Source organism: Chrysochloris asiatica, unplaced genomic scaffold (genome assembly GCF_000296735.1).
Source record: "Chrysochloris asiatica unplaced genomic scaffold, ChrAsi1.0 scaffold00037, whole genome shotgun sequence".
NCBI classification, from domain to species: Eukaryota; Metazoa; Chordata; class Mammalia; order Afrosoricida; family Chrysochloridae; genus Chrysochloris; species Chrysochloris asiatica.
Window position 1 is genome coordinate 14,820,606 of NW_006408555.1, and position 12,865 is coordinate 14,833,470.

The 12,865-nt window shown below is 47.2% G+C and overlaps 1 protein-coding gene across 2 annotated transcripts in view; it reads left to right on the top strand.

Moving 5' to 3' along the window:
• Window positions 1-5,008, top strand: part of KARS (lysyl-tRNA synthetase) — a 19,443-nt gene extending 14,435 nt beyond the window's left edge. For both annotated transcript variants that reach the window (XM_006860155.1, XM_006860156.1), the window contains 8 exons: window positions 280-399; window positions 1,377-1,539; window positions 1,648-1,821; window positions 1,992-2,077; window positions 2,502-2,587; window positions 2,974-3,100; window positions 3,987-4,130; window positions 4,739-5,008. In XM_006860155.1, coding sequence (XP_006860217.1) covers window positions 280-399; window positions 1,377-1,539; window positions 1,648-1,821; window positions 1,992-2,077; window positions 2,502-2,587; window positions 2,974-3,100; window positions 3,987-4,130; window positions 4,739-4,837 — 999 coding nt within the window. In that variant the 3' untranslated portion in view covers window positions 4,838-5,008. The remainder of the gene's footprint in view (window positions 1-279; window positions 400-1,376; window positions 1,540-1,647; window positions 1,822-1,991; window positions 2,078-2,501; window positions 2,588-2,973; window positions 3,101-3,986; window positions 4,131-4,738) is intronic.
• Window positions 5,009-12,865: the final 7,857 nt, after the last annotated feature.

The window sequence follows — 12,865 nt, forward strand, 5'->3', positions numbered from 1 at the left end:
GGGAATGTTTCTTGTTGTAAGGATTTGTTCCCTCTTTTGAGTCACTGCATCCATAGGTGTAGGTCAAGTTCATCAGATTGTATCAGATCACCCTTTTTTTCCTCTTCTTTCTTCTCCTGGTTGAGCTCTGATCATCCAGTCATCTGGGCCAGGTCATGTGGGAACCATCTGCAAGTGTTGCACATTACTTTCGAACTTAACTTTTTCCTCAGGATCTATCAGACTTAGTCCCCAAAGCCTCTCATTATCAGATGATGAAGTGGCCTTTGTTGTTTTTAGATTGAAACTCCCATGATGAACGTCATCCCCGGGGGAGCAGTGGCCAAGCCTTTCATCACCTACCACAATGAGCTCGACATGAATTTATACATGAGAATTGCTCCAGAGCTCTACCATAAGGTAATCAATAACGCACTTTCCCCTTAGAGAAGCAGAAACCTGGAACCCCATTGGCTAGACAGGGGCAGTAAGAAACAAGGGCACGTGAGGTTAGAACCACTAGGAAAATAATTCTAACACGTCCGCAATGTGAGTATCCCACTCCTAGAATTTCTCCACCATTCATTTCAGGGCCGAGAATAAAGGGATTCTTTGCTAGATATACAGGTACTCCTGACCTACTCTTGTTCCCATATGCTTTTAATTTTTATCCTCTTTTTTGGGGGGATTTGATTTTTTTTTCATCTTTTGTAAAGAAATACTAATCTCTGGAGTTTGAAACTGTTTATCTTCAAATTGCCAGGCTAAATACTGAGTGCTGTGTTGTTCCAAATTTAGTTAGAAATAACAGAACATACTGTAGCTAGTGGGAGCAAAAGAAAAATGTATTAATGTAAAAAAACTCACAGTCTCCAGGAGGGTAAGAGAATCTGGCTTAGAGTCCATGCGACGAGGAATAATCTTGATCATGCTGGACCATGTCCCATAATAACTTAGTGTCACTTCCACTAAGCATTGTGACCCTGGCACTAGGACGTCTGCTTCCACTAAGCATAGTCCACCCTGGCACTTGGTACTCCCTCTAAAAGCTAGATCACTCTGGTCCCCTTGGCCAGAATACATTCTCTGCATATCTGCGTCATCTTTCAGTGTTGAAAGTCTCATCTAGTGGATGGAACATGGGCCGTATGCCTTTATTTTAACCCCAAATAAGCCTCTCTCTTCTGTGGAGGCATAACACCATAAACTTAAGAGAATCCCACAAAAAGAATGATAAGCTATTCAAGACCGGGGCTTAGAGCATGCTTCTAGGGATTTGGGGTAGAGACCTGAGAAAGTTCCTGGACTTTGAAACCAAATTGGGTCTCTTGTAGATAGAAAATTCCAGGGTTCTTAAAACAAGTCTAGCTGCCATGACCATGGTCCTGTGTTGTTAGATGCTGGTGGTTGGTGGCCTAGACCGGGTTTATGAAATCGGACGTCAGTTCCGGAACGAAGGAATTGACCTGACTCACAACCCCGAGTTCACCACTTGTGAATTCTACATGGCCTACGCCGACTATCATGATCTCATGGAAATCACAGAGAAGATGGTTTCAGGTGACCCTCCCCCTCGTGTCTCCCTTTATCTTTTACACAGTTCTGGGGGCTGCTTTCAGAGGAGGGCTTGCTGTCGCGGCTCCTTAACCTCTCAGGTTTCTCTTGCAGGGATGGTGAAGCATATCACCGGTAGTTACAAGGTCACCTACCACCCAGAGGGCCCAGAGGGTCCAGCCTATGAGATTGACTTCAGCCCACCCTTCCGAAGGATCAGCATGGTGGATGAGCTGGAGAGAGCCCTGGGGGTCAAGCTGCCAGAAAGGAACCGCTTTGAGACAGAAGGTGAAGCCCCCCCCAGCCCTCCATTCTGTGGCCTCCCTTCCTGGTCATATCTGAGTATGGATGGGTCACAACCAGAGTGTCCCACACACGTCACTCTTTCTTTATAAACTTTATTTTTCCCGGGATAGTGTGGCGTCTTCTTTCCTAACTCTTGTACATTTGTGTTACAGAAACTCGCAAAATCCTTGATGATATCTGCATAGCTAAAGGTGTTGAATGCCCTCCCCCTCGGACCACAGCCAGGCTCCTTGATAAGGTGAGAGGCCAAGCTCCTGGGGCACTTTGTTCTCCGACAGTGGGACTGGCTCCCTGTTCCCCAAGAAAACGAACGCCACGGAGAGAATTAGCAAGTTGGGCCTCTGTCGACAGGATGGTGCAGAATCTCACTTAATCCTTACCAGCCGCTAAAAAAGGTTCCAAAGCGCCATAATGTGCCCTCGGGAGGTGCTATGGGCTAATGCAAAGTCATTTGGACTGCAAGGTCGGTGGTTCAAGCTTACCAGCTGCTCCTCAGAATCCCTGTACCAGGGTCGCTATGGGTCAGAACCGATTCAACAACAAAGCTCCATAAGGCCGGGAGCTGAGTTCTCATCTGCTGAGCCTGGGACCATCAAAATATTACTCAAACTGGAAGGAGATTTCTCGTGTGTCTTCTAGCTCTGCTTTGCTTTTTCCTTAAGCTTGTTGGTGATTTCCTGGAAGTGACTTGCATCAATCCCACGTTCATCTGTGACCACCCTCAGATAATGAGCCCTTTGGCCAAATGGTGAGATAAAGCCTGGGGTTTCCATCACTTGTTGCTGAGTAACATCAACAAATCTTAGTGGCATAAAGCAGATTTATTCATTCTCAAGACGTTGTGGAGAGATTGTGTGGTCTTTCCATTCATTTGGGGTTGGCCAGGGTGACTTGTGGCTTTTTCATTTGCTAAGAGTGCGTTTAAGGGTGGTGCCTTGGTGTGGTGGGTTAAATATTGCGCTGCATGGGGGCATATCGACACAAGGTCACTGTAGTTTGGTCTGGGTTTAGGAGTGTGCATTCAGGCTTCATGTCACTCTTCGGTAACACTTCTGAGTCATCACAAGCCTGGGAGTTCTTGTGTTACATTAGGACTCTGGACATTTGGCACCCCCTTTGCTCTCCTGTTCCCAGGCACCGCTCTAAAGAGGGTCTGACGGAGCGCTTTGAGCTCTTTGTCATGAAGAAGGAAATATGTAATGCCTACACTGAGCTGAACGACCCCGTGCGGCAGCGGCAGCTCTTTGAAGAACAGGCCAAGGTAGGGAAGGGCAGTGGGAGCAAAGGCAAGTCTTTCCCATATGCACCTGCTGACCAGTAAGCGTCCACTTCCTCCCTGCTCCCGTCTGTGTCATTGGCTGCATCACTTGATGGCGCTACAGAAACCAAGGGTAAAGCCATGCCCTCCTCTAGAGAAAGGAGATTGTATTTTTAGGGCTGCCATAATAAAATGCCCCAAGTTAGGCGACTTCAGCCACAGAAATGTATTCTCTGTTAGTGTGGAGGCTGGAAGTGGGTTCCTTCTGAGGGATATAAGAGGGAAGCTTCCGTCCCTTTCTCCCAGCTTTTATCAGGACACCAGTCATGCAGCTGAGGATGACCTCATGTTAACGCAGCTGAATGCAGCCTCAAGCCCTCTATTTCTAAACAGGGTCACTCGCACTGCTGTAGGCTATGGGACTTCAAAATACCCTTTGGGGCACACAGTTCAGTCAGGAACAGACCTGGAAAGGTTTTGGCTGTAGGGTATCTAAAGAGGCCTGCTACCTTTTTTGGGAGCCTGACACTTAGCTTGTGAACACTTCTGTATATCAAGAGCAGAATTTCTCTAATTGTGCTCTACTTCGATGGAAAAGACTAAAGCCCCCACAAGCTGCCTTGTGGCACTGTCGCTGCTGCTATGGGTGCCATCAGGAAACGGGGGAGACTCTAGAAATCATCAGAGACTGAACATGAGTCTGCTGAGAAATGTGAATAAGCTTTGAGAAAGAGTTTATCAACGTTGATCCTCAAGTCTTTGAAAGGAATGGCGCCCTCTGGAGTTCCTGGGAAACCAGTTTCCACCCAGCCCTATGTAGCTGAGCACCCCAAGAGACAGTGCAGCCTAGGATCATGTAATCTTTGGTTCTCTCTCCTCTCCTCTCCAGGCCAAGGCTGCTGGTGATGATGAGGCCATGTTCATAGACGACAACTTCTGTACTGCTCTGGAATACGGCCTTCCCCCAACAGCTGGCTGGGGCATGGGCATCGACCGTGTCACCATGTTCCTCACAGACTCCAATAACATCAAGGTACATAGCAGCCTCCACAGCACCACTGACAGAGACGAAGGAAGGGCTCCTGGGGGCTCCACGGGCGGAGGGTAAACCTGTGACCCTTAGGGACTCTGTTTGTACCTGCCTGAGCAGAAGGAATAGTAATTGTTTGTATTTCTTGAGGAAACATGCTAAGCCCTTTACATGCCTTGTTTAGTTCTGTGTAGTGTAGACTCTTGTTGAGTCTGTTTTGTAAATGAGGAAATGTTAGTTTTAGTCAGGTGTTTGACACAGAGGGCCTTGGGGGGTGCTGCTCATGGCTTCTTTTACGTTGTCTGTAGTGGAGAAGGGAACACATTGCCTGTTTTAGAAGAGGATACAGATCTCTGCGTTTGGTGGTGGTAATAACCAGACTAAAGGAGTTGGTAGGAGTCCTGGTGTGGCACTGCGGATTAATGTGCTGGACTGCAAAGTTGGGTTGAACTGCAAGGTTGGCAGTTCAAGCTCACCAGCTGCTACTTGGAAACCCTATACAGGGTCTCTATGGGTCAAAACTGACTCAACAGCATTTAACAACAACAGAGGAGTTGGTGGAAACCTTCAATGTGCGTCTTTGCTTCACGATGCCTGTTTCTCTCCTGTAGGAAGTGCTTCTGTTTCCTGCTATGAAACCCGAAGACAAGAAGGAGAACATAGTCACTGGCGAGCCCCAGGCGAGCACCACTGTTGGCACTTCTGTCTAGGAAATGGTGATCGCAAGTCATGTGACTCAGGCATCTTTGCATTTGCAAAAAGATCCAGGTCTTCAAGGGAACTCGGTATGCTGCACTCCATTTGGTGCCCACAGTTCAGCTCATACACCGGAATCAAGAGAAGATGGATTAAGAATTCCTCTTTACACCTTAGCAAATAAACCACTTTGTCTGTACCCATGTTTTTCCTCTGCTCTTCTCTTTACCTTTGGGTTGTAACTTTGTTCCAGAGTGCTGACCTTCAGACAGTGTGTGTTAATGCCTGAGACGTAGCAGAAATTATTCTAAGGGACTGGGACACAGCAGTAAACAAAGCCAAGTCCCTGCTTTCATGACATTTAATTCTTATTTGGGAGTTGAGGAGACAAGGATGGATAAATAAATACATAAATCATATTTCTGGTGCTGATACATTCCAGGAAGAAAAATAAAGCAAGGTAAGGGACCTGGGGTGCTGGTCTAGAAAGAGGCCTCCTGCTAGGTGACATTTCAGTAAAGAATTGGAGACCTTGATTGTTTGCGTTCAAACCCAGAAAGGAAAAATGCTTCCATGTGGGTGTTTGCTGACCAGGAAACAGTCAAAGAGACCTTGGCTTATCACAGAAAATAGTGACTTACAGATGGAGACTTAGTGACCACAGACAAGAACACTGGCTGCCCACTGCACAGTCACGATTTTCAAGGGGGGAGGGGTGTGATTTGTGGATCCCTTTTATACCATGTGGTAAAACAAGCCTCATATTCCAGTAAAGGGAAGGGGGCAGTATGAGGAGAGTCCTCTATCTCCAGCCGAGACAAGGGGAGAAACAGCCGAGTACCAGCTGCTTGCTACTTCCTAGTAGATCTATAGTTTTAGTGTGCAGCGGCAGGATATATGTTAGTGGGGGCGAGGAAATGATGACATTTTTGGCGGCATTGGAGCCAAGGTAACACTTGCATGCCTATATCTTGCCCTAGTCTCCAAGTGGGGGCACACGGGACACAATTTGCCATTTCCAGGGAAGAGTAACAATGGAACTCTCAGGGTTAGGTCCTGGGGCAAGGACAACAACAGATTGTTGGAATCCCCAGGCACTGGTCACAGTGTGGAGACTTGAATCCTTAATGTCTTCTGTGGTCCCTGGGTTAGTGATGGATAAGCACTGGGTCGTGTCAATTACATTGCTGTATCTTAAGAGTTTTGGGAGTCCTTTAGTCCATTGCTGTAAGGAGTGGGTGTCACTTGCTCCAAAATCCCATTCATTGACTACCAGTCCAGCTGCAGTTGGGTTCTATGGGGAGAGGGAAATGCCGAACAGCACCCAACCTGTTTGTCCAGTCTTGAACTTGATGTCCTTTTTCTTGGATGTAGCCACTTGGCCACGTCCTCTGCAGGTGCCTGTTGTATGTCACTCAGCTTGGACGGTTCATCAGCTTACATGTTTCCCAATGGGGAGAGGGCTATGATCCAACACATGAGAAACTCCAATGTTCACACACCCTGTGTCCAAGCCCAGATACCTTTCCACAGCTCCATTCACCAGAAGGGTCACTGGTTAACCAACCTTGCTCTTTCCCCTGTGTTGGTAAGTGCCCTTGAGTCACCATAGTAACACTGTATAAAGTTTCTCAGGAGCAGCTGGTGAGCTTGAACCGCCAACCTTGCAGTTCAAACTGACTTTGCAGTCCAGCGCATTAAGCCACAGTGCTGCACCCACCAGGACTCCTTCACCTGTGTTAGCCATAATGGTGGTCTTCTGTAATAATGTTAGCCCAGCCGTCCATGCACAGGACTATGGGACTGGGCTTGTCCTTTAGTACCATCCAAGCGGCTCTCAACTCAGCCCACTGACTACTCTGCCCGGTGCCTTGGTTAATACGCATAACTTCCGTGGCTGGTTGTATGTCCACAGATGTCCAGCACCAGTCCAAGAATCCAGTGTAGCTCAACCTTCAAGGGGCTGGGTGAGAGGATACTTCTCTGTTGGAAATATACATGCCATTTGGCCAATGCGCTGGACTGGGCCACCCCTGACTGAGGCTTGGCAAAGTCCTTGACCCCATCTTTGGATGGTGTAGTGCATTTCTCCTATTACAGGGGTCCCTTTTGTGATGTCTTCTACAAATTGCAAACTGTTGGATACAGCACAAAGTTGCTTTTCTAGACGCATGTATCAAGTTTCTGCACCTTTCCACAGCTGAGGCCAGAATCTAACGGAAACATTGCCCCTGTTATTGTAACAACAAGACCCAACCATTTCCTTTCAGATAACTGGCAAAGTCCAATTCATACTCCTGACCAACTGCTATAGCCCCAAGGTCTGTACTTGCTGAACTGCAATCATGGTAACATTGAATGCCCGTCCTGTCTCAGGGGTCCAGTCCCAAATCGTCCTCCTTTCTACGAGGTGATATAATGGGTGCAAGATCTCGGCCAAGTGGGGAATAAAGGTCCTCCAGTATCCCAATGGAGTCCTGGTGTGGTGCTGTGGTTAATGGTCGGCAGTTCAAACGCACCGACCATTCCTTGGAAACCTTATCCAGGGTCACTGTGGGTTGGAACTGACTGGACAGCACTTAACAACGACAATACCCCAATATTCCCAAGAATGTTTGCAACTCCTTTACTTTGGTAGGGCAGGGGAATGCTTTCACCTTATCAATGATGGCTTTGGAAACTTTTTGCCTTACCTGATCACTCAACACCCAAGAATTTGACAGATGACCCAGGGCCTTGCAGTTTGGCATTGTTGATTGTCCATGCTTGTGAACTTAGATGTGTTACTAATTGTGGTACTACTTGTTGGAGTAAGGAGAATCACCAGTTAACATAACATCATCAATGAGTGGAGCATATGAACACCTGGGGGCTTGGCCCACTTCCCGAGGTCCTGAGCAACCAATCCATGAATCACGGTATACTTGGCCCCGGTATCTACTAATGCTAAAACAATCTGCTTGTTCTCGGGAGGCCCAGGAATGATTAGCTCTATGTATTGGACACAAGGGGGAACCTTGTCTCCACCTCTAATCCAGAGGTGCTAGCATTTTCCATGGTGAGGGTACACTAAGGGCCGTATGCACCTGAGGATCTTTTCCTTTAACAAACTGTTGCTCTGGGTGGAACATGTGCGATAGCTTTACTAGCACTGCATTTAGCTGCTTTTCTGCTTTCTCTCAGGAAGTGCCAGCAGTAAGCAAATCTGTTCCTGATTGTTTCTTAGTGACCCGGACAGGACTCTCTGCCTTCTGTCTTACCTGCTCACTCCCCTCCCCCTGCAGTGCAGAGGGTCCATCAGCGGAGTTTCTCAGTCTCTCCCAGATCTGCTATAACCTGAGAAGCCCTGGACATTAGCTGTCCCCGCCATGGGGCTTAATATAGACAGCAGCGGTCCACACCACTGGTTAGGAGCTGATTGTAAAATAGCATCTTTCATACCAGCTGTGAGCAGCTCATTATTAGAACTCTGATAATGTTCTGTACACATAAATGAGCTTCGTCCCCAGCTCTCTAAACACTTCCTGCAATTCCTCTGTAGTTGTCCGACATGTGGGGAAGGCTGTCTCCCTCATTCGACCAGGCAGTCTTACAGGCAGTTGTAATCCAGACAAAAATTACAGAGCGCTGTCTGGGCCTCATTCACTGCAGCATAGAGATGCTGCGCAGCACGGGGTAAATGGTAACAGAGGCCACTTTGGACATTTCAAGGCCAGCGAGTACTGTTCTCTCTACCCCCATGTCCCACATATCCCACAGCAGAGGAGCCAAGCAGCAACACACTCCCTCCCCTTTTGCCAATCTAACACCACTGGCTCAGCACAGTGTAGACAGTGTAGTCCCACATAGTAACGTGCTGCTCAGGGGTCAGCAAATTGGCAGAAGGGGCTGGTCTGTTTTAGTCTTGGTAACTAGGACTGGTCATGCTTCTAAGTGGTGGTGGTGATGATTATGTGCCGTGGAGTTGGTTCCGACTCATAGGGACCCTGTATAGAGTTTCCGAGGCTGTAAACTTTTGTTGTTGTTGTTGTTAAGAGCCTTCGAGTCGGTTCCGACCCATAGCAACCCTGTACAGGGTTTCCGAGGCTGTAAATCTTTACAGAAGCAGAAAGCCTCATCTTTCTCCCACGAAACAGCTGGTAGTTTCGAACTGCTGGTCTTAAGGTTCGCAGCCCGATTCGTAACCACTACACTACCAGAGCTCCTTTACAGGAGCAAAACGCCTCATCTTTCTCCTATGGAATGGCTGTTAGTTTCAAACTTCTGCCCATGAGATTAGCAGCCCAATTTGTAACCGCTATGCTGCCAGAGCTCCTTGCTTCTAAGCGGAGAACCTCTATTTTCTCCCCGTAATCCTCTTCCTCTGACTTGGTCAAGGATTCCAGTAGGTGCCATTGTTTGGGATCCGGAACTGTCTTAATGATTATGGTGCATACTCACTAACAGGGTGAGCACGGCCCTAGGCTGTCAGGTTTCTGTGGAGGAATCTGATGTTTGGAGGCAGGTGACCAGGGCCTGAATGGTGCTGGCCTGCACTGCTTGTGCCTCTCTGTCCAAATGCAATTCATTGTTCAGCCTTCCAGCTCCCAGTAGTGCAGCCACTTCCACGTAGGTAGCAGTTTCCACAGCACATAGGAGGGGCCAGGCTACAGAGGCAACCAGTACCCTAGTGTCCTTCTTAGCCTTATATATCCCAACTTCACGCAGGAGTTCCAACAATGTTTGCAGTGTTTTCTCTGGTCCCCATATTTCTAACAACTGTGCCATAGGACCACACTTGGAGGCCAACGGTCATCCCAAAATTACCCCCTGGGAATCCCTTTTCCCTCACAACTCATCTTGGAAGTCTTGGATTTTTCTGGTTTCCTGGCTGGCTCACCAATTGTTTAGATTCAAAACCAGGAGGAAAAATCCTTCCATGTGGGTATTCGTTGAGAGACTGAAAAAGTGACCAGGAGATAGTTTGACAGACGTTGGTTTATTACAGAAAAAGATGGTTTACAAACAGGGAAACTTACTGACCAGAAATGAGAACAGCAGCTGTTTCCAGGAACAGCCTAATGGACAGTCAAGACTTTCGGAGGGGAAAGGGGTATGGCTTGTAGGTTCCTTTTATACCATGTGGTAAACAAGCCTCGTATTCCAGGAAAGAAGGGCGCAGTGGTATGAAGAGAGTCTGTTTTCAGCCAAGACTAGAAAAACAAACAAACAGAAAAACAGCCTAGTACCTATGCCTGCTCCTCCCTACTAGATAAGGAGCTAGTCCATGGGAACACAGTATCCATGTGCAGGGTCAGGGATATTTATTAGAGGGGGAGTGGCAGGGCATTTCTCCTGAATTGACATTGGTGGTGATGGTTATGTGCTGTGGCCTGCTTCCAACTTACAGTGACTCTGGATAGGGTTTCCAAGGCTGTAAATCTTTATGGAAGCAGAAAGCCTCTCATCTTCCTCCCATAGAATGGCTGGTAGGTTCCAACCTTGAGGTTAGCAGTCTGACTCATAACCAACCATTGCAATTTTGGAGTGTTCAGCTTTTGTCCTTGGAGGCCAGGATGGCTAAGCTTCATCTCTCATACTTTGGACATATTGTCTGGAGGAAACAGTCGCCGGAGACGGATGTCATGCTGGGTAAGGTGGAGGGTCAGAGAAAAAGAGGAAGACCCCTAACGAGATGGATTGGCCAGGTTGGCATCATTGATGGCGTCAAGTGTGGCAGCGGTAGTGAGGTTGGCCCAGGATCGGACATTGTTTCATTCTGCTGTGCATGGAGTCGCTGTGAGTCGGTTCCGACTCGATGGCACCTGACAACAACAACAACAACAAGCTTTTGTCCCTACGTTGAGCCAGGGAGCTCTGTGGGAACAGAGCAATCCAGGTCAAAAGTCACATTTTTGAGGAACAACAGATAGTCTGGTCTGGTGTGACTGGAGAGGAGCGAGGGTCCTGATCACACTGGCCCCCATGGGTCAGGCAGAAGAGTGTATGTGAGGAGTGAGATGGGAAGCCCTTGGAGAGTTCTGAGCACAGCAACTTGGGATCTAGCTTGTTTTTAAAGGCTTGTACTAGCTGGTCTGTGAAGAGTAAGACAGAAAACAGGGATGCCAGTTAGGAGGCTGTCACAGTGGACAGGGAGAGATGATGGCATGGACTTGAGAGATAACAATGGAGATACATGGTTATGAAGTCTGGAATTTGCTGATCAAAAGTGGGTTGTGAAGTGAAATGCACAACCGTACCCCGAGAAGCAGCAATACCAGAGATGGAGGCAGAGATGAGGGCATGGAGAGAGGGAGCCACTGAGGACTCTAGACTCATGGAAAGAGAGGGACTGGGTGCTGGTGCCAGGGGGCAGGCTTGCAGAATGTGTCCTTTGTTTGTTAAAATTATTATATATCCCTGAGTGTGTTTGTGTACATCTCCCCACCCCCCAAAAAAGAAAAACAGAGGGAGTGAAAGCAAATACTGTTGAATGATGATGCACAGAGGAGATTGTAATCATTGCAATGAAACGAAGGTGTAAAGCCGATGGTCTCCTATGTAAACTATCACTCAGCTCACACACACACAAAAAAAGTGAGTTGTGAGGAAAAGGAGTCAAGGGTGATTTAAAGGTTTTGGCCTGAACAACTGGAAAAGTGGAGTTGCCACTTACCAAGAAGGGAAAGACTGCTGATGTGTAGATTTGGGAGGGAAAAATGCATTTGGTTTTGGACATTAATTTGACATGCCTGTTAGACATCTGGGTGGAAATTATAAATAAGCTGTTGAATATTGAATATGGGTTTTCTCATTATGTTACTTTTTTTTAAATATATATTTTACATTGTCTTATTTATTTCTCATTAGCTTACTTCAGCAGGTCTAAGATTGTGACAAGAGTGTGATGGAAGGTGACTTTTTGGTGTATGCAGCTAGATGGATGGAGATACCAGTCCCTCAGATAACACCCCACCAGGATGGCTTCTGCTTTAAAGACAGAAGAGAGAAGTCAGCACAGATTAAAGATGTTGGAGACAGAGAAACTGAGATCAGGTCCCAAACAGCAGAGGAGAGATGCGGTCCTTTTTCTCCGGGAAAGGAGAGAGGCAAGGATGGGATCGAGGAAGGTGGACTTCCAATCCTCTAACATTTGAGGAGTAACAAGAAGAAAAATGAATTCTCTCATCTTTACCCATTGAGATTTGCAGTTGTTGGGCAGTATAGGAGTCCTGGCGTGACACTGTAATGTAAGCAGTGGACTGCTCACCGCATTGGTGGTGGTTCAAACGAACCAGCGGTGCCTTAAAAACCCTATATAAGGTGCAGACCTGACAGCACTTAACAATAGGTTCAGAGGGGTCCTGGTGTGGTACTGTAGGATAAATACTAAGATGCGGAAGTATTATATGTTTAAGTGATTTTTTTTTTTTTTTAATATATATAATGGGTTAATAGGAAACCCTATACAGGGTCACTATGAGATGGAACCAACTCCATGGCACCTAACAGTAACAACTGGGCTAATGAAATATATTATTAAATTTAATTTCATTTGACTTTTGAAACTATGACAAAATTTTTTAATCACAACATATGGCTTGGATTCTATTTCCATCAATCAGCTCTGGTTTAGAAAGAAATTCAGAATAGTGTTCCAAGATATGACATCATTCAACGACTTGAACTGCAGATGGAGCCTTTGTTTCCAACCCAGTAATGAGGCAGGCGACTTGCATCAGCCGCTTTCATTTTCAGAGGCTTCGGGTGACTCTAAGCCTCCACTCCGGCCCGCCACCTATAGAACTACAAGACCCAGCGTGCACTGCGTGGGCTGGGGCGGAGTCTGGGAAGAGTGGGGTCGTGGTTGTTACGTGCAGTGGAGTCGGTTCGCAGTCAAAGCGACTCTGTATAGGGTTTCCTAGGAGCTGTTGGTAAGTTTGAACCACCGCTCTTGAGATCTAGTAACCCAGTGCTTTATCCTACAGCGCCATACCAGGACTTCTGGGAAGCACCGCCGCCCCTTTGTGACATCACGTCCACCCGGGCTCCGCCTCCTGCTC